Source organism: Myotis nattereri, assembly GCF_964212035.1.
Source record: "Myotis nattereri genome assembly, chromosome: 6".
Lineage (NCBI taxonomy): Eukaryota > Metazoa > Chordata > Mammalia > Chiroptera > Vespertilionidae > Myotis > Myotis nattereri.
In genome coordinates this window covers 14,216,945-14,241,777 of record NC_138081.1, presented here as the reverse complement: position 1 = coordinate 14,241,777, position 24,833 = coordinate 14,216,945, and the positions used below count along the sequence as shown (strand labels likewise).

Below are 24,833 nucleotides of genomic sequence, written 5' to 3'. Positions count from 1 at the left end.
ACCACCACCAATAGTCAAGGGTTGGCTCTATTCACACTTCTCTGTCCCTTTCTTCATCTCCTGGTTTTGCCTGCTGATTGGAAATATAAGTTGGTAGTCATTTACTCTTTCTTTCCTTTGGTTTCCTAGGTTTTTGGGTCCACTGCAATGACTCAAAGCTGAATGTATGCAATGTCGAGGACGTGTGCAAAACTCAAGCCTACATCCTCTTTTACACTCAAAGAACAGTTCAGGGCCATGCAAAAACCCCCGAAACCCACCTCCAAGCTCAGGTGCAGCCCAGCAACAACCACGAGGGCAGACCACGGACCTTCCCCTGAAAGGAAGGCACAGATCACAGACTGGCTTGCTTTTAAACTATTGGTGTCGGTACATCTTTCCTGATAGGAAATGAGGTTTACTGCAGGAACAGGTCACTGGGTTTGCCTTACTGGGTCTAGAGCAGAGGTAGCAGGTGACTCACATGCTATCATAAAATATGTAGTCACTTTGTTTTGAATGGATTTGGAAAGTCCCTCTGATAAAACAAATCAAAAGTAGTAACTTGTATGAAGCTTCATCAGTTACTTCTGAATATAGAGGGATCTGGGTAGAGCAAAAAGGGAGTAAGCTGATCACATCCAGCCAGGAGAGCAGCCATGTTTTCTTTCCATTATGTGATTCCCCTGCTAATCAGGGCCTCCAGAAGAATCCTCCTGATGTAAGCAGTCCAGGACAAAGCACATGAGGGGGGCCCTGGGCTAGCAGCTTTCCTGATGGGATTGGTTCCGAGGTAGCAGATGAAGTCTAAGGAATTATTCCTACAAAGGAAGTTATCTTCAGGGGTTGAAAACTTGCAGACTTAAAGAGTGGAATGAGATGCACGGAGCAAATTTCCCCATGCAAAATGGGAGTTTTTTCACGTGTCATATCTCCCCTGGGGCTTCTGAGACTGGCATGAACATCCCTTCATTCTAAAGGAGAGGTTCATATAGGGAAGCAGTAAACTGGCTTGGGACATGTTCTGCGTAGCCTAAGGACACTCCTGGCTACTCAGTCCGCTAGTGAATCCCTGGTTCAGGTCAAAGTCTAGGACAGTGGTTCTCAACCTGGGCTGCACGTTAGAGTCACCTGGGAATCTTTTTAAAACCCTCATTTCTGGGCCTCATCCTCCGGAAATTCTGTTTGTTACTCATGTTGTGGCCTCACCCCATAACAAAGAAACAGAATTTCCGGAGGATGAGGCCCAGAAATCAGGATTTTAAAAAGATTCCCAGGTGATTCTAATGTGCAGCCATGGTTGAGAACCACTGGTCCAGGGCTTATCTGAATGCCTGTCACCTGATCTCACCTGGTGCAGCATATAGCTTTTCTTAGCTCACAGCTTCTTTCTTGCTCCTGGAGGGCTAGAACATTACTGTTCACCACAGAGTTTGGGAAATTTTGCTTTCCAAGGGCTTAGGAAGCTGTCCCCCATATGTCTGAAGAGTTTACTGCTGGTGGCTCTGGCTTGTTTCCTCCCAAATCTGATCATCCTTACTGTTTCTTTACCCAGCCACAGAGTCCACCAGAGAAAGCAAGGGTGCCGGGGCCTTTACTCCAGTGCTAGCAAGAGACCTTTCTACATGGGGTCAGTTTCTAAGTGGAATGGAATAGCCCAGATGGAGACCTTCCTCTTCATCAGGCACCACTGAACTTCCCTTCTTAATCCTTCAGTTAAGACTCACCAGTACAAGTGAATGCGAACCGAAACTCTTGTGGGATTGCTGTAGGCTGCCTCAGCTTGTCATATGAATGCTCATCTTTTGACTGAGTATGTCATATAAACATTTCAATTCAGGTAGAAGTAGAGTTGTCACTTGAAGGGAGTAGGTATGGAAGGGAGTTTGGGGAGGGATGGGAAGCTGAGAAAAGAGGGTAACAAATAAGGGTTGTAGCGTTAGCGCTACCGACGAGCCACATTCTGGAGCAGATCTGGAGCATTTGCTTTTTACCTCTTTTGAGATCAACTTTCCCCTAGGACCTGCCCGACAGCACTGAAACATGGAGGAAATTCAGAAAGAAAATGGCTCACCCTGCTAAGAAAGGGAGAGCTCCTATATTTTAAATTACACTTGCTTTTTCCAACACTGTGAGGTTTCTGTAATATTTAGCTTTTATTTGGAAGCGATAGCGTATGGCATTTTTTTATGCTGTTTGGTTTATATTGTCTGCTGCAGGCTTCTTTGTATAAGCTTGGCCTGGGCTCACCTTCTCCTGGACACTGTTTTAAAGTGTCACAGCTGCATACGCTGCCAGAGGCTCTGATGTGAAGCTATACTCTCCAGATCCACATTTTTAAGTCGGAATGATTGGTATTGTGGCAATAGAAAAGCCCATTAACTAAAAACAATCTGGGAGAGTAAAAAGAAAAGGAAAATATAAATTGTGCCTCATCTTTCATTGAATGCTATATTTATTGTTCTAGAAAAAGATAATTTACAAATGGAGAAGAACTAATAGAGCATCTACTTCATCCCTCAGGCTGTCCAGGGGGAAATATTTGAGAAAAAAAAAATGAACATTTAATGGAAAATTAAAAGATCTTCAAATTTAATTTTTAGAAATAGTTTTATACCAAATATTATAAGGCATATTAAGCAGATTAAAACTGTAAAATAAGGGCTTACCTTAGCTGAACACCCCTGTATCAAATTAACAAAATTGTTCAAAGTGAGTTGGAATAGACACCCATATCAGAATCCTCACGGAGCTGCACATTCATGGAGGTGCCCCTGCAGTCGCAGACTCCTCAGGTACCAGAGGCAGCAACACTAGACGCTATTGAGAAGTTAGTATTTATGAAGATTTTTATTAAAGAGTTCCCTGCTACAGAAGTCAACGGCTGTTGTGAGGGAACTGTCCCTTTGCCTTTAATTTATTTACATATTCGAAGTAGATGAATTTCTTAGTTGCATCTTTAAATTGAAACATTCTAAAAGAGAAGAAAATAAGAACCAGGTAGAAGTTGACTAGATGCTGCCAAATCAAACCCAAGTTTTCTTAACTGAACTGTGCGGACCTGCTCTCTCCCAGACAAGTAGTTAGCATCCTGTTCCAAGAGCCCTTAGCAGTTGGCTGGTGTGTTTACTTTCTGTTGTAGCCAGCCAAGATGGATGCACCCTGGCCCTCAGAAAGGATTTTTACCTCAGTCTAGCTTGACCTTCATACTTGTGGTTGCCTCGGAGATGAGCATTCATACTTGCGTAAAAAAGATTAGGAATGCCCTCAACAGCTAGAAACAAGCTCTATTAAATGGTGGGCAGAGCTCTTGCCAGCTTTGATCCAGCTCCTCAGACTGAGGGGGGTGTTGCCACACCATAAAGATTTCCAGATGTCTCTTTCAATGTTATGAATAAAATTGGAAACTGTAGAAGTGTTAATGTGTCCTATGGACTCAATAGCAGAGTTTATTTTTGTTTTTAATGACAAGGCTTCTAGTAAGTGAGCATCTGAGTTCCCTTCTCTGGCTTACAGCTCTATCCTATTGCAAGAACTCATGGGGTGAGTTGGCTGGCAGTGGGCATGGCCCTAGAGGCCCCAGCATAAGCCTGAGAGAGGCCGACAGTAGTGCAGAAGGAAAACTGGTTGGGTGTGGAGGGTGGGATGTGGGTGGGCAGGCAGGGAAGGAGAAATGGAGTTTGTTTTCTTACTGATAAAGCTTTGTGAACTAATTTTATATAATTCATAAAATTTGGTGCCTTGTACCCAATTATGGTTTGCATGGGATTGAAAAGATTAAGGGAAAGGAATCCTTCTTGTCAAGTGACATATTGGTCTGTATAGTGTAAAGGACATTTGGTATCAGACTTTTTAAAAGTGTTTCATGTCTCATGTGTGAAAGCAAATTGTTCTTACCAGCAAGATCTGAAATTTTACTGTAATGTTCAAAATATTTGTGATTATTCACGAAATGTCTGCTTTTCAAGGCAGACTGTATATTCCACTCTTTTTCACCACCCCTTTTATGTTCAAAACATTCACTCAAGCCTTTTCAATCAGGCTGGGAGGGCCACCCCTTCTTAACCATATACTATCCCCCTATCTGGGTTATATCTTGGGAGCGGAAGGTTGCTTTTCCAGCTGGTTGGGAGAGCACAAATGTTCAGAAAAGGCCTTTTTGTTTTTCTAATGCTGGGCAGTTTATGGTAGGAGTCAAACAAAAATGGGTCCCTTGAAGTACTACCTTCACTAATTCTAAATTTCTTTTGCAGAAAATTTCAGAAAGCAGTGTAGAACAGTCCCCTGTATGTGAACCTTTGATTTAGGTTGTAAGGCAAGCCAGTGCACTGTGTAATTTGCAAAAGAGAAGGCTTAACGAACCTGCCACAGCCCTTTCCCGCAGGCGCCGACCGGGGTGGTGCTGATGGCTGTGGCAGGTGAGACCCAGCCTGCTCACCTTGGTGCTGCTTACAGCGTGTCCTTTCACGCTGCCCTTGAGGTTTCCACTGAGCTCATGAGACTTCACCAGAGGGTGTCTAAAAAGCTCACCACTCAAAGCACATTTAATAATTGGGTCTCTCCACGTAACTACTGGCTTCATTAGGTGAGGAGGTTGTATCTTTGGAGTAAAACCTCCCATGGCCACTTAACTTTTTACCAGGCAACTGTGCATCTCCCTGGTGGCTCGGATTCTCTCAAGTCAGCACTGCTGCCGGCAGCGCCTTCCCATATGACTGTGATCTAGTTTGTATCTTTCACATTTAAGTTAGCCGTTCTCCTGGTGTAGGGCTGACTCTAACCACTGTGCACTCATTCCATCCACACACTGCCCTAAGTCCACACAGCTACTGCAGCATTGAGGTAAATGGTCATTTTTGTAGACTCTTTCCATACTTACTCTACTGGCAAGTTTCCATTTAAAATCTAAGTAGGAAGTGTAAGAGATTTTCATAGTACAGTGGGGCCCTGACTTACAAGTGTCCCGACTAACGAGTTTTTTGCGATACCAGCTGTCTCTCAGCCGATTTTTTGCATTGAGTTGATTGAGTAATTTGAGTTAACGAGCTCGGTCTCCGAACGAATTAAACTCCTAAGTCAAGGCCCCCCTGTACTGTGTTATTAGCCAGGGCTGAAAACTGACAGGATGTAAACCTGATTTCCTTTGGGGAAAATGCTGTGTTGGAATGGTGAAAGCAGCACTTTCATTCATAGAATGATTACTCACCTCGATTTTTGAAATTGTAAATTTGGTAGCTTTATTTGCTAGTCTTACCACTTTGAGGAATTAAGCCAGTTTAAATCAAACTTTACCTTATCAGCATATGGCTTTACAAACCAACCAACAGTGAACACTATTACTTGAAGCTAAAACATTTTTAAAAATAAGTTTACTTTCAATTGACATACAATAGAAGACATCAAATTGAGTGAAATTTCAATGCTTTTGAAAGCTACCATATCTTAATTTTACTGGGTTTTGATTTTTTAAAAACACTGATTTCAGAGAGAGGGAGGGGGAGAAATAGAAACATCAATGAGAGAGAAACATTGATCAGCTGCCTCCTGCATGCCCCCCTACTGAGAATTAAGCTCAAAAACTGGGCATGTGCCCTGACCAGGAACCAAACTGACCTCCTGATTCATAGGCCAATGCTCAACCACTGAGCCACACCAGCCTGGCTGGGTTTTGATTTTTAACTTTGAAAACATTTATGAAATAGAACTGTTCACAATTATGAGATCTGGTAGCAGACTTCAAGGATATAAGTTTCACTGTGATAAAGAACAGGAGGTGCTCATACTGGTCTTAGCAGTGGCCTGACACAGGTGGGAAGGGGCTTAGACCTATGCTGTGGCATAAAAGTTTCCTTCCTGGTCACCATTTTGGGGTTGACGGCTTCAAACTTAAGCCTTGTTCTCATATACGTGACCCTTCCTCATCTTAACACCTGGTAAGATACAAATCTATCAAATCCTTTGTGGTCCCACTGTAGACTCTTAAAGGTTCATGGTTTCATGTTAAGCCAGCCACAGCCCTGAATTCACTGGCTCAAACTCCCTCCTTTTAACAAATGGGACCTACTAGTTAATACAAGGGAATAGTGCTTTTTAAAAGAAAATATATTAAAAATCTAATTCTCAAACAGCTTTCTTAATGAGATTTATGCCAGCAGGGTCAAGAGGAATTATTTGGTCTTATTTACCTTTAGTGAACAGGTTGCTAGAGACAACATCTGTCAACCATAACCATTAGACCACTGCGGCACATTTACGCTGACCCGCCTTTCCCATTCATTCCCTTATCCCATACCAGTTCCATTAAGAGACTTGGCACAGAAAAGCAGTATTTTTTTAAATCCCTAGTAAAGTAAATCAACTAGGAAAAAGTTGTCAAGGGGAACGTGTCACTATCTCCACATCTCTCCTACATGAGTCTTCCAGGCCAGTTCACTACAGATCCCATTTCCAAAGACTCCAAGCTCCTGGGCAGCGACACGACTGAGTTTCAGTGTCAGAAAACACCTATTTCCTTGTGAAGGAAGCCGTTTTCTCACTTCAGTGCCCATCGCCCAGGCTTAACACCTAGCCTCCACCTGCCGATCACTGCCCTTTCCACCAATAAATCCCATTCTCTTACAGAAACAATGCCTCCCTGGTGCCTGGAAAACCCACCTGGAGCATTAACATGCTATGCAACACCAAAAGGATTCTTCCCCTAGTAACGCTCAAAAATGGAAATTCCTCAGTAAGCTTCAGGCTATGTTAACATCAGTGAGTGGTGGCTACAGTTTCCATTTCTTTTTTTCTTTTAATATGAAGCAAGCCACAACCGTGTTTGGGCTTGTTCCTATCTCGTGTGTGAAATATAAATCATGTTTTTATGATTTTTGTAAATCAACTTTTTACACCTTGTTTTTGTAAGCTGAAGTTTCTTATTAAAAAAACAAAAAATGGCTGTCTCTGTGTGCAGTCTTTATTTCAGATAATTGTTAAAATACCATCAGGTTATTCCTCAAGAAAAGAACAAAGATCACTCTACCGAAACTCAGGAATTATGTACAGAACTTTACAAAACAGAGGACAACACTTCAGCTGAAGCCTGACTGCTGACCAGAGAATGAATTCTGCGAAGACCCGGCGAAGGGAAGCAGGCAGGGAAGGGAAGGTAGCCATGTGAATCACACTTCAGCTGCTATCAGGGAAAGTCTTGTGATGGTCACAGACTGGAAGCTCTGTGTTTGGAGGTTCAAGTACATCTCGGGTTCCATGTGTCTGCAATCAGACAACAGAACAGGAGGTGGCATGTGAAAGCAGAAATGTAAACGCACTGCAGGGAAATGGGTACTCAAATTCCTTCTAACAGGGAAACACACGTAACTAGGCAGCTGCCAAAGGTTTTACATCAAGTCTCTCCCCTCCATTTTGTGGATAGTTGATAAAACGGTGGCTTCTCCCTGCCTCTCATGACACACAGACAGTGGTTACCTGCTTACCTATCTGGCTACACCCCTGGCTGAGGTGCCATTAAGTCAATGTCACTCAAATTCCTGGCCAGCCAAACTCCTGCAGCGAAAAGTCCCAAGTTGAGGATCAAGTTCCTGGAAAAAGAATTATTCTATTAACCTTGTGGTCAGAGTCCCACCGCCAGCACCTGGAAAAACCTCCCGGAGGCAAACACTTCTAGACCGCGGGAGCGTTGATCACTATCGCCACATCATGACGCGGCGGCCTGTCCAAGACGCACAGTTATTTAACTGAGCGTCTGTCTAATAAGAGGAGGTCAGATGCAAAGACCAATGAAGCACTCATCTGGGGCCGAACAGCCCGTTTGGGTGCTGGCGCCGCCTCATCCCGGGTCCACGCCCCACGCCCCCCCCCCCCCCCCGTCAGGGTCACGCTCTCCAGACAACCGGGTAACTGAAAACAAGGCTTTTGCCGCCGCACCGGAACTCGCCGAGCAAGGCCCTCGGCAGACCACGGCCGTCACGAAGAGGCCTGGACGCGGGCGGTCTAGGCCCCCGGAGGGCCAGCCCGGGCCCAGGCACTGCGGCGGGTTCTGTGCTCGGGCGCGGAGGGAGGGCTGGGGCCGGGCTGCGGCTCCGTTACCTCCGGAAGTCATTCCTGTCGGTGGCGAAGCGGTAGACGCCCCGCAGCCAATCTCCCACGTTGTCGGGGATTTCGGGAGCTTCGCTTGCCGAGCCGCCAGCGCTCACGCCGACGCCGCTGGAAGCCATAGCAGCAGCTCCACGCTCCGCACGGCCTGACCGCGGACGCTGCCCGCGCACGGGGATGACGCAACTTCCGGCCTCGCACTTCCGCCGGCTGCCGCGGAACTGAGGGCGCCGCGGCTGGAGCGAGTCCGACACCCGCGAGAGAGGTGGGACCCCGGGCTGAGCGTCCACGTGCTCTGCGAGAGAGGAGCCGGCTCGGCCCTGCGCTCCGGCGGTCCGGCCCCACCCCCCGCTCCCTCCAGGCCTTCGGCTCGCCCAGCCGTCGCGTCACACGTGGCCTCGGAGTGACCGCTTCATTGGCGCAGGAGGAGGCTGGGGATCCAGGTGCCCCGGCCTGTGGGGTCGGGGAGGGGCTAGCTCAGCAGGGGCTGCGCAGCTTTGGGGAATGGGGCTCCCCAAGAAAGTCTCCATCAAGAGTCACAGAATGCGCGGGCTGAGGAGGAGGTGCTCAAGCTGGCCACCCCGCCGCCTCTCCCAGGGCGTCCCTGGCTGCGTTCAGTCTAGGACTTTTACGGGGAGAGGAGTCTCGGCCCCCGCCTCACAGACCACCCCTCAACTCGACTCCCCCTGCTCCGGGCCGCGCCCCTAGCAAACGGTGCAACGCTTCCTGGAGGTGCCACTGTCACCAGTCTGGAGGCGTCTCGGGGCCGCTCAGGGCCGGGGAAGGCGCTGACCTAAGAAAAAGCCTTCGGGGTCTGAGTCGGAGAAAGAGGAGCAGGTGGGGCAGGGGACGTCCTCCTGGGGACCAATGGGCGTCTCCAGAGGCCCTGCCCCCGTCCTCTGGGCGCCTCCGCCTTGTCCCCAGCTGGGCTCTCCTGCTCCCGGCTGAACCCCAGCAGCCGCCTCTGGGTTTCTGGACTGGAGCCGGCGGCCGCGGCGAAGTCTGCTCGGGAGACGGCCGCGGAGGGTAGCGGAGCGCGGTCCCCGCCTTCGGCTCTGCCGAGCCCCGCCTCCCCTGCTCCGCCGGGTCAGACCGGCCTTTCTCAGGGGCCCGCGTCTCACACCCCCAGATCCGGGCGGGGCGCCCCCCTCCAATCCTGTGGCTAGGCCCCGCCTCCCGCCCCGCCCTCGGGGTGCGCAGGCCGCCGCTCTGGTCGCCTCGGGCTCACGCCCCGCCCCGCCCCGCCTCCGCCCACCAGCGGGCGGCAGCATCCCCAGTCCGGGAGCCAGTCCCGCGCCGCAACCTCACCCGCGGCGCGGGATGGGCTCGGGAGGCCCTCGGAGCGCTCCGGCCAGGGATGCGTGGTGAGAGCTGCGGGCCCCGAAGCTCGGGTTTGGGGGTGCGGTTGGAGGATGGGGGCGCTGCTGGAGGGACGGGACGGCGTGGGACCGGGGCGAGGGCCCCAGCCCGGGGGAACTCGCTCTGCCCACTTCCCCTTGGATCTGCACCTTTCCTCCCTTACCAAGGGGCGGCCTGCCTTCCAGGGTCGCGGCCAGGCTCCAGCCGGCATCCGAGTAGCGACTCTCAAAGCAAGTGGGGCAGCAGGGGCCGCCCCCCGGCCAAGCATAACGTCCACCCCCCAAGGGCCCGGCGCAGTCCTGGCAGCAGAAGTGGTTCTCGTGCCAGCGCCATCCCTCCGCCTCGGTGCAGCGCGGGGAGAAGATCAGCTGGGAGAGGGAGAGGGGACCGGCTCATTCATTCATTCACTCATTCATTCATCCAGTAACCACGCCTTATAGCCAGTTAACGCGAAAGCACGTCTACAGGCACTCTCATTTGATCTACTCAACCACTCTCCGACGCAGGGAGGGCTGATTGGCTTAGCCAGGATCCCCAGCTAGCAGGTGGCACAGCCCGGAGTGCGACCCAGGGTTCCGCTAACATTGTGCTAACTCAGGGGAGTTTCTCGCATGACAAGGCACAGCACTGGGCCCCCGCATACTGATGGGAACGTCTGTCCAAGAGTCCCTGCTCCAGAGAAATTGTCAACCCCAGAACATATGGGGGACACTGCAGTGAGGAAGGAGGCAAAGGGTCCCACGTGCCCAGAGCTCAAGTGGAGCAAGGGAAACACAAAGGTCCTAGGCTGTCCTCTTCTCCCTACTCCACTCCCTTACATCCTGCCAAGTTGGACCCTGAACAGACCTCCCCTCAGAGCTGTACCCGGTCACAAGCAGGGCAGCGTGGCCTCAACAGCTCAGCATGATGACGGCCGCAGTAGAGATGCCCATCGTGGTACAAGTAGATGCGGTTCATCAGGGCCTGGCCACAGGCCTGGCAAGCAAAGCAAGCCTGGTGCCAGCAGGGCCGCTCTCCTGCCCTGGCCGCAAACACTCCTATTCCCCTGGCCTCAGGCGCTCCCTGCACTGCCAGGCGGGGGTGCTGGCCGGGGGTGCTGGCCGGTCAGAGGCAGCACCACCCTCCTGGCTCTTCCATCCCAACCCCACCTCCACTGCACGCTCACCAAGAGCCCCCAAACTTGGTTTCTCTTGAAGTTTACCATACTGTCAATCCCCAAACCCTTTTCTCACCAGAGCCTCAGAAGCTAGCTCCTGCAGAATTGAGAGGGCAAAGTGTGGAGGAAGGGGAATATTGGGGGGGGGGAGGGAGATACTACATACCTTTCCACAGGTGCATTCTTGGAGCTTGGGAGGTATCAGGCACACCACCCCCTGTCCCAGGGCCTCACGCCTCCGCTGGGCACAGAAGAGCGGGAGCTCAGCCAGCTCCTCCTCCCCAGGGGCCAGGCAGTATCGCTCCTGCAGAAACAGGTTCCACGGTGACCAGGAGAGCCCCAGCAGGCAAGATGGAAGTTTGAGTGGAGAAGGCTTAGCTGCTGGGTCAAAGGAAGGTTGTAGAACCTCCGGGAGGTGCAGGTGGTAACAGCGTAGAAGGGCACTGAGATGGAAAGGGACAGGGACAAGGGTGCCAGTAAACCCACCTCAGTTTTACTCCCCCCCCCCCCCCCCAGGAACGGTCATCACTCAGGTCTGACACCAAGAACTTAGCCCTGTCACCACACATTTAGGTCCTTGCTCCCAGTGAAATATATCTATCTATCTCAATATCACTTCCCATTGTGTTTGCCCTATTTAGTCCATATTCTCCAGTCTTGCCTACCCAACTGATTATAAGCCTTTAGACTGGGCACACATAGAGCCTCAATAAATACTTAACCATATTCCCTACATTTGTACATTCCATTATTTGTTTCAAAAGTCGCTCATGTCCATTTTCTCATTTGCTCTTCAACTAAGCATTGTGGCAGGCAGAATGGCCATCATGTAGGGAACTGTACCCCTTACGTAGATGTGAAAACTTGGGCTGAGGTTGGGGGAATGACTTCCCCCAATTAGTGGCATAGCTAGGCCTTAAATCCACTTTCCCTGACTTCTGGACCAGGGTTCTTCCACAGAAGGTAAAAAGGGGGACGCTGGGGAGAGGGAGACCCACATCGCTGTCCTGAGGAGGGAGCTGCTGCAGGAGCATCTGGAGCCCAGGCCAGTTGGGGGCTCGGTTGGTGTCCAGGCCAAGGAGCCCCAGGCTCAGAACTTCAGGATTCTGAGGAGACACAGCAGCAGATGAGGAGTGGAGCTAGGTTTTCCCTCTTCTCTCCCCTTCTCATTGCCACCTCTTCTCCAATCTGGGACAACAGTCTAGCGCGCGTGCACGCGCGCACACACGCACACACACGGCCCTTTTGGACAATCAACTTTAAGAACACCGGGACAGCTGACCCACTCCTGCATTTGTGGTCCGATTGATGGAGGTTGGGGAGGCCTCACACCCCAAAATAGCTTCCCTTCATATGCTTAAAATCACCCCCTTCACTCAGGGCCCAAACCCTTCAGGTCTGCTTTAACAACACAGACCCCCTTGGAGAGGTAATGTGTATTCATGTCAATACATTTAAAGTCTCATGTCCTGGGGGAGGGGGCGGGGGCTGTAGAAATGGATTCCTGCAAAGAGGAATCCTGCTCTCCTTTCCCTGAGCTCCACCTCCTCCCAGCTGGTGGAAATGGGAGGAGATGCAAAGGGTGGAGGCATATTGGTCTCAGAAGGCAGGGCAGGACTCCCACTACCTGAGCAGAGGTCTCCTCAAGGTCCTCCTCCGGCAGGTGGCCTGGGCCACTGTCGAAGTTCGCTGGTGGGTCTGCATCCCCAGCGGCGAGGCCCTCCCCTCGGTGGGGCCAGCCAGGGTTCAGCACCGACACTGATGGCAAAGTCTACCCCGAAAATCACAAGAACACCTCCCATTTATTCAGTTCTTGCAATGTGCTACTAGGCAGAGCTAAGTGCTCTACAGACATGATCTCATCCAACAACCATTTTTTTCTCCATTTTTACAGATGGCCAAACTGAGGCCGGGTGAGCATAAATGGTATGCCCAAGGTCACACGGCTAGTAAGTGGGAGAGCCAGATCTTGAGGCCAGGCCTTTCGGCTCCAGAGTTTCTGAAGCTCAAACTCTGGGGTCTTTTAAGATTGGGATGGTGCCCTAGCCGGTTTGGCTCAGTGGATAGAGCGTTGGCCTGCGAACTGAAGGGTCCCAGTTTCGATTCCGGTCAAGGGCACATGCCCAGGTTGTGGGCTCGATCCCCAGTGGGGAACTTGCAGGAGGCAGCCAATCCATGATTCTCTCTCATCATGGATCTTTCCCTCTTCCTTCCTTCCTCTCTGAAATCAGTAAAAAAATAAAAAGATTGGGATGGAGGAAAGAGGAGGCCCACAGTGGGAGGAGAGGGCATTTCGCCTTTCCGGTGAGCCTTGGGCAGCCTGGTCCCTGCTTCCCCACCTCCATGGCCTTACCTCTCACCATTCCTCATTGTGTACTTACCAGGCCAGTGGGCTGGCCTCCTCCCCACTCCCTGCACAGGCCTACCTGCTCCAGCTGTGGGCAGGAGCCAGGCGAAAGGACCTCTGCGCCAGGAAGCCCTTCTCCGCCTCTCCAGCCCATCGCTGTTCCCTTTCCCTGAGCTCCAGAAGTACCGCCAGTGTCTCACGATGGAGCACATGCTTCTCTTTGCGCCTGTGTCTCTCTCAGCTCCTCATCTAGTCTCTGAGCTCCTCCAGGACACAGGCAAATCTTGTGTTTCTATCTCCCATCTACAGCAGCAATTTCATTCTAAGTGCCTCTCTCCAGCCCTCCTCTGGGCAAGCCCTGGAAAGACCACAGGATCTTGGGGGCGGGAGGGGATGACTGAAGTAGAAAAGGGGTGGGCCCTGCCCACAAGGAGCTCAAAGTCTAGGGGGTAAGACAGAGATGAAGCCGGCAGAATGGGGCTAGAGCTCCGGGCAGGTACACACAACGCCACAGGGGAAAGAATAAGCAGAGCAAACTCCTCTGTTTACTCCGTGCCAGGGGCTAGTCAGCATTTTACATCCTTTACTCCATCCTCACAACAATTGCCTGAAGCGGTTTCTATTATCCCATTTTAAGGCTGAAACAAACAGGTTCATTACCTCGCCCATGGTCACATTAGGACACATTAGGACGAACGGGAGCTTTAGGAGGAGGTTGCCTTTGAGAGCTGAGATGGATTCTGATGGCAGCGGGCACAGGAGGGCCAGCAGCAGGGTTAGACTGCTTCCCAGCCCACAGCCCCCTCTGCACCCCCTTTCTGATGTCCCGGGCCACCCTTCCCAGCGTCCTGGCTCCACACCCACCTGTTTCCTTCCCGGCCTGCCCCTCAGGTCAGGTTTCCTGCGGAAGGCAGCAGGGTGGGCCATTCACACGCAGGGCCAGCAGCAGCCACTTTTCCTAACAGCCCTGCCCCTGCTCCAGGCAGCAAGAGGTGCTTGGGGGAGGGGGCCCACAGGAAAAGGGGGTACATCTGGGGCCCCAGGGGGACTCTCTTCCAGGTTAGTTCTAGTTTGCATGAATTGTCACACACAGACAATGCTCAGAAGTCAGCCCTTGCCCCTCACCCTTCAATCCTTCAAGGGCAGTCTAACTCCACCTCCGCTTAGCACTGGACTCCACCTTTCTAACATGCTGATTCCTTGCAAAATCCACACCCCACTCCCCAGCTCCCCTAGACAAGGGACAAGGCTGAACCCCAGCTCTCACCTGCGCGCAGGTGTAACCAGGCTCATGGAGTTCCATCTTCCCAACCCACCCCTGCCCTAAAGGGCAAAGCCTGAACGGCCCTATATAATCTGGGGAGGTAAAGGGATGGGTTGGTTTCCCGGACAGTGAGAGGGAGAAGAGAAGTGTCCAGTCCCGCCAAATACCCTCTGGATAGATCCCCAAAGTTTTTTCTCGGTCTTCGCGGGGCCCACCTTGGAGGCAGGCAGCGTGGTGTGGTGCCCAGTCAGCTGGGGTTCCCAGTCTGGCTGCTGGGAGCTTAGAGAAGAGGCGGGACTCTGCTGGGGACTCACCCTCGCGGCGCGCCGGTGTCTGGGCCGTTCTGGTCGTACCCCGCTGTCTGGTTCCCCTCACTGAGTCCCCACCCCAAGGCGCAGCGCCCGCCTCCAGCCCCCGGGAGCTCAGCCCTCCCTCCCCCACGCCCTCCCAGGCTGGTAGAGGGGTCGGGGCTCAGAAAGCCTTTGTGAGATCCGGCGTGGAAAGTGTGCAGGCTCCACACCCCCCGCCCCCATTACTCTGGGCTCAGTGCCGGCATCGTGCCCCTGCGGGCGCCGAGCAGACATCGGGGAACCTCGTTTATGCGGGTCCTCGGCCACTCGCCGAACAGAACGCCTGATCAATCACGCAGGTCCCCGCAAACCTCCCTCTGGTTTTCTAGCCCCGCCCACCCATCTCTGTGTCCTCCCCCTTCTCCCCAGGGGTCCCTCCGCCCCTTCCCCTTTCTCAGTCTCTTGCCAGAGTCCCTGGTACTGCCCGTCTCTCTTCCATCTCTTCAGACCCCTCCCCGATCTTTCGTGTTTCTCCCTCCACCCCGTGTCCCTTTCTGCTCGGGGTAGTGGAGCCTCTGGTCCCACCTCCGTCCCCTCAGCCCCGCCCCCGTGCCAGGCCCCGCCCCATCCCACCCGGGCCCCGCCCCCAGGAGCGCTCAGCCGCTGGCCAGGAGCGCCCTCTGGCGCGTGCGCATGCTCCCTGCTCCCGACTGCAAAGTCCTCCAAAGGGACCTTCTAGGCTGCGCGCCGGTCGCCCCGAGCGGGTCCGCCCGCCCGCAGCGTCTCGTTGGTGCCGCCGGTGACCTCCGACCCCGTGACCGCGGGGTGGGGCTGGGCAGGGAGACCTTAGCTCCGGGCGGGCGGCGGCTGCTGCAGCGGCACCCGGGAGCGGGGCCCGGCGCCGCCCGGGCCGCGGGGCGATGTGAGTCGGGGCGGGCGGGGCGGGGACGTGGCGGCTCCTGCGAGGCCGCACCGCGCTGCAGTCTCCGCTCCCGTCCGCGGCGGACCGGCGGATGGCGGAGCCCAGGGCCGGGGGCGGGGGTGCAGGGACGGCGCGCGGCCCGACCGCCCCCATTCCTTCCTGGAATCAGCTGGGGATCCCAGTCTAGAAATCCCCCTGACAGCCCCGCAGCCTAAATGCTTCTCACGCCCCAGAACCACCCCACCCCCACCCGACACGCCTTCACCCGTCCTGGTGCCCTCGGAACCCCTCGCCCTGCGGATTTCCCGCACGCCCACCTTCTCCCCGGGATGCCCCCAATGCTTCCGCCGCCCTGGAATTCCTCGGACCCATCACACCCCTCCCCGTTCTCCTTGCACCATGTTCACATCCATAAAACTGCCCACGTTCCCCCAGCCCTCAGATGTATTCTGAGTCCTCATAGCCCCCTCTTAACTCCGTGCCGCATGCAACCCTGTCCCAGACCAGAGCTCCCTTCTCCTGTCCCATCCACTGTGATGCCCCTCATCAGGCTGTCATCAGATGTATCTTACAGAGAAGGGGACAGAAGAGGTGCAGCAGCCGCCCCCATCTTGCACCCTATAGTTATTTCTTGGTTTCACCCCAGACTCCTTGGGATGGCTCAGGCCCCAGTATTTTCCCCAGCCGCCGCCTGTAGGCTGTGCACACCTCCCTCAGCCTGCTACCACCTTCCAAAGAAAAAAAGCCAGACCAAGAGGGTGGGGGTCTTTCCACCTGGGAAGTTTTCCAAGCATGCGAGTACAAGAGGCCCTGGGAAATGATCGTGTTTTTCCAGAAAGGAAGGTGGGATTTCACGAGTCTCCGGGGTCCTGCCCTGTCAGCTTGTCTACTTGGGGCTCAGATCCCTGAAATTTTGGGTTATTGTTAGTATGTGTATTAACGTTTTAGGCCTTTCAGAGCTTGGAGAACAGAAAAAAAAAATCTATCAAGCTTTCAAATGTGAGATGGTCGTGAAAGAGGAAAATTGTAGCGATATTTGCCCTACATACTTCTCTAGAGGCTATTTACTCCGCAAGCGCCACAGTGTACAAACATTTCCCTTTAAAACTGACGCCTCCGGGTGGGAGTTGGGGGTGGAGGTGGTGGGACTGACTTGGCCGTCTCCTAGTAGCAGCAAAACAGTCTAGAATATTCATTTCCTGAATCTTAAGCCAGTGCTCTTTCCAGTACGTCATAGAGTCTTTTTGAGAAAGCTCTTTGTGAATTCTCTGCAAAGGTAAGGTGGTGGTTCTGGTGTTGGTCGTAACAGCATTCAGCCGGAGTCTGGTGGCCACCGAAAAGGTCGCGGGCTGCCTCAGACTTCAAACCCATTGATACTAGGAGAGCACCCTTCCCAGAGCTTATGGCGCTCAGAACTTGTGGTCCCTTTGCCTTGGATCTGGCTTTATCCGTTGGTGTTTTGGTCCCATTGGGGCCTGGAACAGATATGCAGGTTGGGTGGACCGACAGCAAGTCAATCTCTTTAACAGTTGGTGAGGATGGATGTTTCCACTAACCTGTGGTCTGTGTCTCTTATGCTAGGTGAGCCCTGGGTGTGTCCCAGAGGGATCCAGGTGACTTCTCTGCAGACTGCTTGCCATGATGCCCCACCAAGAACAGGGGCACTAAAGTGGGGGTCCTTCCCCATGCCCCTCCCAGAGTCAGTTTCCCGATGGCCTAGGTGAGGTGAGAGCTATATATGGGAGCCACTTTATCCTAGAGTTTCCCAAATTGAGAGGGATGGAGGGTGCAGGTCAGGCTTGTTCAAAGCTTTATACATTCAGTGGGATATCTGATCTTACAGATTCACTTCTTGAATCAAGTTGCAACCCCTTCACTTCCGGTGGGAATCAGTCCATGTGTTTGCTTGCTCCCTTAGGTCACTCAAACCTGGTGGTAGGTATCCGCTCCATCTTAGGCACAGTCCTACCATTGTGACATACAATCCCAGTGCCTTATCTTGGAGGGAAAAGCCAAGATTATGTTTCCCCTTTGACCAAAAGCAAATCCAGCATGTATTTTTTTTAATCAAGTTTATGAAAAGTGTGCTGTTTTAAATGTTCAAGCCTCTGAGTGTATCTTTTGATCGTAATATAGCACCTCAAGTGAAAAGAACATCAAAAAGAAAAAGATAAAGTTGAGGTGGAGGTTGGGATGGTGGTAAGGGAGGAAAGGAGAATTGGGATGATATGGGAAGAATGAGATGGGAAAGGAGAGAAGTATAGGCCAAAGTGTCTGGGACTCCCAAATTAATTTCTTTAGTGAATTTGGATGAGGCTCAAGGCCAGAACCCAACTCCTGATGCAAATCACTTCTGGGTTTCTACTTGTTTCATGTTTCTCTTGCTGCCCAGGCCTCCCTTCACTGTCATTGCATCGGCCCAAATCCTATATACTTCTCAAGGTCTAGATCAAATGCCATGTCGGAGAAGCACTTTCCACCCCCCTTAGCATTAATCTTTAACACACCCTAACTTGTGTTAATGTTTATCCAGTGTGTGTCTGGTCCTGGGTGGAGAGTGGGACTTTCTTGAGGGAGGGACTGTGTCATACAGCCCCTTGGGCAGAGTGAGTGGTCACAGTGAGATGGCTCTGCGAGTTCCCGAGCGCAGGGCTTGTGGGAGCTGACCTTGACTTTCTTATCCCTTATGCTTCCCTTAGGGTGGGCTGGCTGCTCTGACACCATGGGGAGCTGCTGCAGCTGCCTGAATAGAGACAGCATCCCAGACAACCACCCCACCAAGTTCAAGGTACCCACAGCCCCTCCTCTCCTGAGTGCCCAGCAGGGCTACTGGTCTCTGGCCCCGAGGGGTGGCGTTGTCTCGGCCTCCCTCGAGAAGGGGGAATGACAGGCTGAGGCGTGGGCTCGTTAAGACTTCCTGAGATCAGGCCTCTGAGGTGGCCTGAGGAAAAGGAGGCCAGGCCACTGTTGTGTGTTTGGCTCTTGGCGCCACCAAGAGGGAAGAAATGCCGTAAACAGTAGCAAAGGTGGTGCTTTTAGGTCATTCGGTCCTCTCAGCATAACTTCGTAACGTTACACGTAACTCTTTTGGACAAAACAATAAAAGCCTGCACTGGTGAGTTAATATGTGTAAAGCATTAAGACAGTGCTTGGCACATGGCAGCCGCTACGTTAGTGTTGCTGAGAAGGCCAGGCCCACTGGACCTGCGCACCCCTGTCCCCCCACCTTTCAGGTGGTGGAGCCGCTCCTGCGGAGGCATGGTTTCTCCTGCTCACCACAAGAGGGCACCCTCAGCAAGGCCCTAGCGTTGGGGAGGTGGTGGAGGCAGTCTGTATTTGTTCTGCCTTGGGCTTCTCTCTCCCCGGGTCTGGAGATTTTGAACTTACAATCGAACACCTTCTTCCATTAACATCTGGTCCGTGGATACTAAGCCCTGGACCACCTGAGGTCATCTAACCTTGGTCGTCCAGCCGTCTGACTGTGGAGGTTAACGAACCACCCCTCCACTCACTGTGCAAATGGCACCCCGAGGCCTAGAGAACTGTGGTGGGTCAGTGGCACTGAGTAATCATGTGGCTGGCGTCCGGAGAGGCTGTGGTGAGCCAGGTGAGCCCCTCAGTCCCAGCTGTGGCCCCGCATCCTCGGCCTGCCCGTCTCCCAGTGGCTCAGGGACCCGTCCCCGCCCTTGTTGGACTCACTCATTGACCCTCTGTCTCCTGCTCCCCAGGTGACGAATGTGGATGATGAGGGGGTGGAGCTGGGCTCCGGGGTGATGGAGCTGACACAGAGCGAGCTGGTGCTGCACCTGCATCGGCGGGAGGCTGTCCGCTGGCCGTACCTTTGCCTGCGGCGCTATGGCTATGATTCCAACCTCTTCTCCTTTGAGAGTGGCCGTCGGTGTCAGACGGGCCAGGGTGAGTACCCACCCCTGCCCCATGCTACCTAGGGCTTGTGCACCTGGGCCAGGTGCTAGGCCTGGAAGTCACAGCTCAGACTTGGCAGGCGTTGCCCAGCGAGGGGAAGGCTCATGGCCGGGAGCACCGGCATGTTAATACAGAACTAAGTGGACTCCCAGGCCAGTGCTCCTTCACTTAGCTCTGGCGGGGACCCCTTTGTGGGAGGAGCTGGTGCTCCGAGACCAGAGCCTGCTGGGGAAGCAGCTGATGGCTCCTCCCTCTGTGACTCCAGTTTCAGGGTCCCTAAGTAGAGGAAACTTCCTTCTGAGCCCCCAGGTCATGTACCCTAGGGCCTGTGAATAATGAAAAGCCAGGCCGGAAGCTCTGCGTCCTCAGGGCTCTGTGGCTGGGTAATGATCGATTTGGGCAGGTAGGTCTCTTGGGTCCCGGTGTACAAAGCAACCCTCACGCGGTTATCCGTCGTCACCTGTGAGCCATGGAGTGAGATGTATTCTTCCTTCTTCCCCTTCCTCCCTGTCGCCAGAGGTCAGGGTGTGGTGGGTTGTCCATGGGGTCAAGGCTGGAGCTCTCCATGGCTCCTGAAGCAGTGGCATGGGCAGGGCTTCTCTTTAGGGTTCAAATAGCAGCTCTGGGACCGCGTTAGATGCAGTTTGGGTTGTGACTATGCAGAGGCGAAACGATCGAGCTCCTCTTACGAGGCTGCCACGGACAGTGAGTCTCCGAGGTTGTATTGGCTGGGGGAGCCGCTGTCCCTCCGGCATCTGACCTTGGAGCTCATGAGGCAGAGGCAGTAACACTGACCGAGCAGAGAGCGGGGAGGAAGGTGGTGTTTAGTCCATACTTGGGATCCTAGAGGGACTGCCCTGGGCCCCAACACAGGGCTTTCCCAAAACTTGGCTTTCCCAGCCGTTTTTAGCCTTCAACATAGCTTGCCAGTGTAGTCTTTTTTCTCTCTATCTTTTCTGTCTCATTCCTGCACACCTCAGGTGTCCCATATCCCCGCTTAGCTTTATCTGTCTTTGTTGTGGACACACACACACACACACACACACACACACCAAGTAGCCTCCCCTGAGCCCTGGGCCCCACTGTCACGGGAGTGCAGAATCCCAGACTGGCACATCCCGAGGGCGACTTCGGATCCCCGGAGTCACAGGTGCTCAGCACCTCCTGCTGACCCCGGGACTTTGAGTTCCTGCATTCAAGTCTGAGAGGCTATGAGACGGCTGCTCGGAGGAGCCACACGGTCGCTGAACTGTGTTTGTCCTTCAGCTAGTCAGCCCTCCTTCCTTCCTTTCTGCACCAGAATTTAAGCTCCATGAGGTCAGGGGCCTGTACACAGTAGACGTTTCTCTCTGGCCAGGATCTGGGCTACGTGCCCAGGGAAGAAGCAGTGACAGGGCAGACTCTCTGCCCTCAAAGAGCTTTGGGCTGTTGGTCATAGCGCTGAGGGCTGGTACCCTGGGTGGAGCTCATTTTCTAGGGAGCCAGGGTAGTAGGCAGAGGGAGGGGGGGCAGCATGTGAGGAGTGGTCACTGATCTGATACAGCCCCTTTCAGTTTGATTTTTACTTCTCTTCTCCTCACCTCTGTGCACGTACATCCTTAGGAAAATGACTTCACCTCAGAGGAATATGGCTGAAGTATCAGATCTCAGAGCTCGTGGGAGGCAAGGGAAGGCAATGAGTCCAGCTCCACCCATTTTAGAGTGTGCGGGGAGAGTGCTCCTGGTGCGGGGCTCTTCGCACCCCCGCAGGCTTGGGAGGGGAACTTAGAGACATTTCCTGAGCTTGTGCATCGGTTTAGCCTCTGTGGCCAGAGGAGCCTCATGTCTTCCTTTCCTGCGTCAGGGATATTTGCATTCAAGTGCTCCCGGGCCGAGGAGATCTTCAACCTCCTTCAGGATCTGATGCAGTGCAACAGCATCAACGTGATGGAAGAGCCAGTCATCATCACCCGCAACAGCCACCCGGCCGAGCTCGACCTCCCACGGGCCCCACAGCCTCCCAACGGTGAGGAGACCCCGTCCTCGGCCCCCCACCACACATGCACACACACCTGTACACACACATGCTTGCACACACACGTACACACAGAAGAACCAGTGTGGGGGACCCAAGTCAGACAGGTAGGTGGGGGATGCCTGGGTGAGCCAGCCTTCCATGACCGGCAACCGACCACCATCAGAACCACTCGGGGATGGGTGAGGCCTGGCCTGGGCCGGTCAGGTGACTCCCAGCTGAGCCTGGGGAGTCCTGGAACTCTTCTCGACTGATGGTCAGGGTGCAGACGTTGGGTTTCCATGGAAACAGCAGTCTGGAGCCTTTTTGCTTCCTTCCTTCCATCTGCTGGGTCACATCCATATACCTTCCTGATGGATGGTGCAGGCATCTCTACCCGTGACCAGTGTTTGGAGAGGTTCTCACAGCTGCTGGTTCATTCCCTGCGTCCGCACTGAGCACCTGCTCTGTGGGCTGCACTCACGGCTGGCGGGAGGGGGCAGGAAAACAGAAGCCGTCCTGCTTTCAAGGAGCCTCCCTTGAGCTCTTCGGCAGAGCTGGAACCAGGCAAAGGGACAGGCCAATGATGACAAGCGTTTTAGGGAAGGATGCGATCGGGGAAGTCACAGCGTTCAAGCTGCGCTTTGAGGGAGAGGATGTGAAGAACAGAGGTGGGAGATAATGGGGGCCGCTGGTGCAGGAGGCTGATTGCTTTGGAGGCCTGGGGAGGAGTCCCAGGATGCTGCACACGCGGTTGCAGGTGGTTGCAGGACCCTTCACCTGGGCCTGTCTTCTCTGTGCCCAGCCCTAGGCTACAGTGTCTCCAGCTTCTCCAATGGCTTCCCTGGATGCCCAGGAGAGGGCCCCAGATTCTCGGCACCCCGGCGCCCCTCCACAAGCAGCCTTCGACACCCCTCACTGGGAGAGGAGTCCACCCACACCCTCATTGCCCCTGATGAGCAGGTGAGCAAGCAACTGACCCACCCCCTCTCTTGGTCTGGGTGGGAACAGAGGTCAGGAAATACGGCACCTTCTCCCAGTAAGAATCATGGCGGGAAGAAAATCTATAGGGTCCCTTCCGGTTCCCAGAAAGGGAGGCAGCTGCCCTGGAAGGTTTGGAGGACAAGGAAGAGGAGAAAACTCTAGCTCTTTCCCCCGTGCGACTCGTCTCTCAACCTGCTGTCCCTTCTGCTCTCCTTCCTCCCTGCCCTTGGACCTTCCTGCCTCAATGGGACTCTTTCCCCTAGTCCCACACTTACGTCAACACGCCGGCCAGCGAGGATGACCCCCGCCGGAGCCGGCACTGCCTGCAGCCGCTGCCCGAGGGGCGGGCACCCTTCCCCCCGCGGGCCGCGGGCCCTGACCAGCGGGACCCGCAGGTGTTCTGGCAGCCGGGCCAGGTGAAGTTCGTGCTGGGTCCCACGCCTGCGCGGCGGCACATGATGAAGTGCCAGGGCGTCTGCCCCAGCCTTCGTGACGCCGCTCACCACAACAACAACGAGGGCCCTTCCGAGTGCCCGGCCCAGCCCAAGTGCACCTACGAGAATGTCAGCGGGGGGCTGAGGCCGGGGGCCAGCTGGAGACTGAGCCCCGAGGAGCCAGGCTGGAACGGCCTTGCCCACCGCCGGGCTGCCCTGCTGCACTACGAGAACCTGCCCTCCCTGCCCCCCGTGTGGGAGAGCCATGCCCAGCACCTGGGGGAGGAGGCCGGGGATGACGGGGACTCCAGGGACGGGCTCACACCCTCCTCCAATGGCTTCCCTGACGGCGAGGAGGACGAGACGCCCCTGCAGAAGCCCGCCAGCACCCGTGCCGCCCTCCGCAGCCACAGCAGCTTCCCCGTGCCGCTGACGCGCTGCCGGGGCTCCCCACGCGTCTTCAACTTCGATTTCCGCCGGCCGGGCCCCGAGCCGCCGAGGCAGCTCAACTACATCCAGGTGGAGCTGAAGGGCTGGGGTGGAGACTGCCCCAAGGGGCCCCAGAACCCCACGGCCCCCCAGACCCCCCTGCCCACCACCCACCCTGCCCGCAGCTCAGACTCCTACGCCGTGATTGACCTCAAAAAGACCGCGGCCATGTCCAACCTGCAGAGGGCTCTGCCCCGGGATGATGGCACCGCCCGGAAAACCCGGCACAACAGCACTGACCTGCCTCTGTAGGGGCCTCCTGCTCCGCCCACGCCCGTCCTCCGAACCCACAACCAGGGTTCAGGGGTGCTCTGCAGAAGGCACTGACGTGAGGCCAGATGCCTCCCTGCGCTGGCCAGAGTCCCCAGAGACACCAGCCACTGAGTGGCCTGGTCTCCCAGCGGGGAGAGGAGGTGACCAGGTGAGGAGGGAGCCGCGATGGAAACTGTGAAGGGCCCTGTGACTGCATTTAGCGCCCTCCCTTACATCCATTTGTCTTGTCTGTCATCTGTGTATTTTTTTGGTTGAAATTTTGAAACATTTTGTACCTGTTGGTTTTATTTATCAGTTTATTTTTCTATTTATTGTTTCAAATGTAATTTAACATATTTATTATTAATATAATTATTTTTAAATTCTGGCTTGGTGAAGGGTGTCAGATGCTGAGGGAGTCTTTTCTGGGATGGTTCTGGGGCGGGTAGAGGAGGCCTGAGAGAGGCCGGGGCTTCATGCTGGGCAGTTTGGGGGAGGGGGGGCGGGGGCCCTGCTTTCTGCGATAAGTCTCTGATCATTTCCCTTTCTCTTTCAAGAAGCCTCTCCCACAACTTAGAGTTGCCGGCGGTGGGTGCTCCGTCACAGTCAGGCACTGGGGTCCCAGAGGCAGGAACGGGGTTTGTAGGGAAAACTGCCTCAGGGGGTTAAAGCCTGGCCCTCAGGTGGGCAGTGGCCGGTGGAGAAGGGGAGGGCTCTACCACATTCACCTTCTGGAACCCTCACTGATTCTGCCTTCTGCTCCCAGGTGGGGGACAGCAGATACCGTTCTCCTTTAACACCTGGGCCCGAAGGTGGAGCCTGGGTCCTCTCCCGGCGCCCCCAGCATGGCTCGGCCAGGCTGGAACCTGTAAACAGGACCTGACTAAAAGCCCAGGAATAGCAAAAGGGTAAAACACAGTGTAATATGTAACTAAGTAATCTGGCTCGCAAAGTGTCACTTTCCCAGGGAACTGCTCCCCAGGAATGGACGCCTCTACCCTCCCACAGGGGTGGGCCTGGCAGAGCCTGCATGTGAACACACCTGGGAGCCCAGCGTCTGCACAGGCTGCACACGCCCCCCGCCCAGGGCTGCTGCTGCGGGAGCTCCTTCCGGGCCGAGGCTGCCTCTCTCCTCTTCCTCCTCTCGCTGGCCTCCCTGCTTCCCAGACTCCATTTCTATCCCAAGCCCCTGATGGGTCATCTAAAGCAGCGGTTCTCAACCTGTGGGTCGCGACCCCTTTGGCAGTCAAACGACCCTTTCACAGGGGTCGCCTAAGACCATCCTGCATGTCAGATATTTACATTATGATTCATAACAGTAGCAACATGACAGTTATGAAGTAGCA

At 54.2% G+C, this 24,833-nt stretch overlaps 4 protein-coding genes across 4 annotated transcripts in view; 2 read left to right on the top strand and 2 right to left on the bottom strand.

The window, feature by feature from the left end:
- USP49 (ubiquitin specific peptidase 49) overlaps nt 1–6,920 on the top strand; it is an 85,103-nt gene extending 78,183 nt beyond the window's left edge. The window contains exon 7 of the mRNA XM_081095050.1: nt 130–6,920. Within this exon, the coding sequence (XP_080951176.1) occupies nt 130–320 (191 nt within the window). The 3' untranslated portion in view covers nt 321–6,920. The remainder of the gene's footprint in view (nt 1–129) is intronic.
- On the bottom strand, nt 6,921–8,264 carry TOMM6 (translocase of outer mitochondrial membrane 6). The gene is made up of 3 exons (XM_081095053.1): nt 8,068–8,264; nt 7,455–7,559; nt 6,921–7,233 (listed from the first exon to the last, which is right to left on the bottom strand). The coding sequence occupies exons 1-2, from the start codon at nt 8,193–8,195 to the stop codon at nt 7,463–7,465; spliced, it is 225 nt and encodes a 74-aa protein (XP_080951179.1). The 5' UTR covers nt 8,196–8,264; the 3' UTR covers nt 6,921–7,233; nt 7,455–7,462.
- Nucleotides 8,265–8,777: 513 nt separating this feature from the next.
- Nucleotides 8,778–12,443, bottom strand: PRICKLE4 (prickle planar cell polarity protein 4; the record flags this gene model as incomplete). Its single annotated transcript, XM_081095051.1, is given in 11 exon segments — nt 8,778–8,843; nt 8,847–8,956; nt 8,959–9,147; nt 9,596–9,800; nt 10,297–10,472; nt 10,475–10,499; nt 10,755–10,892; nt 11,587–11,694; nt 12,216–12,359; nt 12,363–12,371; nt 12,375–12,443. Coding segments are annotated over 11 exon segments (1,239 nt in total).
- A 4,637-nt stretch (nt 12,444–17,080) lies between these two features.
- Nucleotides 17,081–23,875, top strand: FRS3 (fibroblast growth factor receptor substrate 3). The gene is made up of 6 exons (XM_081094669.1): nt 17,081–17,136; nt 18,111–18,199; nt 19,140–19,326; nt 21,179–21,340; nt 22,134–22,291; nt 22,576–23,875. The coding sequence occupies exons 2-6, from the start codon at nt 18,134–18,136 to the stop codon at nt 23,485–23,487; spliced, it is 1,485 nt and encodes a 494-aa protein (XP_080950795.1). The 5' UTR covers nt 17,081–17,136; nt 18,111–18,133; the 3' UTR covers nt 23,488–23,875.
- The last annotated feature ends 958 nt before the right edge of the window (nt 23,876–24,833 follow it).

Excerpts from the sequence above, each read along its gene's own strand:
- TOMM6 (XM_081095053.1), bottom strand. The coding sequence starts at position 8,195 with ATGGCTTCCAGCGGCGTCGGCGTGAGCGCTGGCGGCTCGGCAAGCGAA. Across the intron at positions 7,560-8,067 it reads GACAGGAATGACTTCCGGAG|GAACTTGATCCTCAACTTGG; the intron begins GTAACGGAGCCG and ends TTCTTTTTCCAG.
- FRS3 (XM_081094669.1), top strand. The coding sequence starts at position 18,134 with ATGGGGAGCTGCTGCAGCTGCCTGAATAGAGACAGCATCCCAGACAAC. Across the intron at positions 18,200-19,139 it reads ACCACCCCACCAAGTTCAAG|GTGACGAATGTGGATGATGA; the intron begins GTACCCACAGCC and ends CCTGCTCCCCAG. Across the intron at positions 22,292-22,575 it reads TCATTGCCCCTGATGAGCAG|TCCCACACTTACGTCAACAC; the intron begins GTGAGCAAGCAA and ends TCTTTCCCCTAG.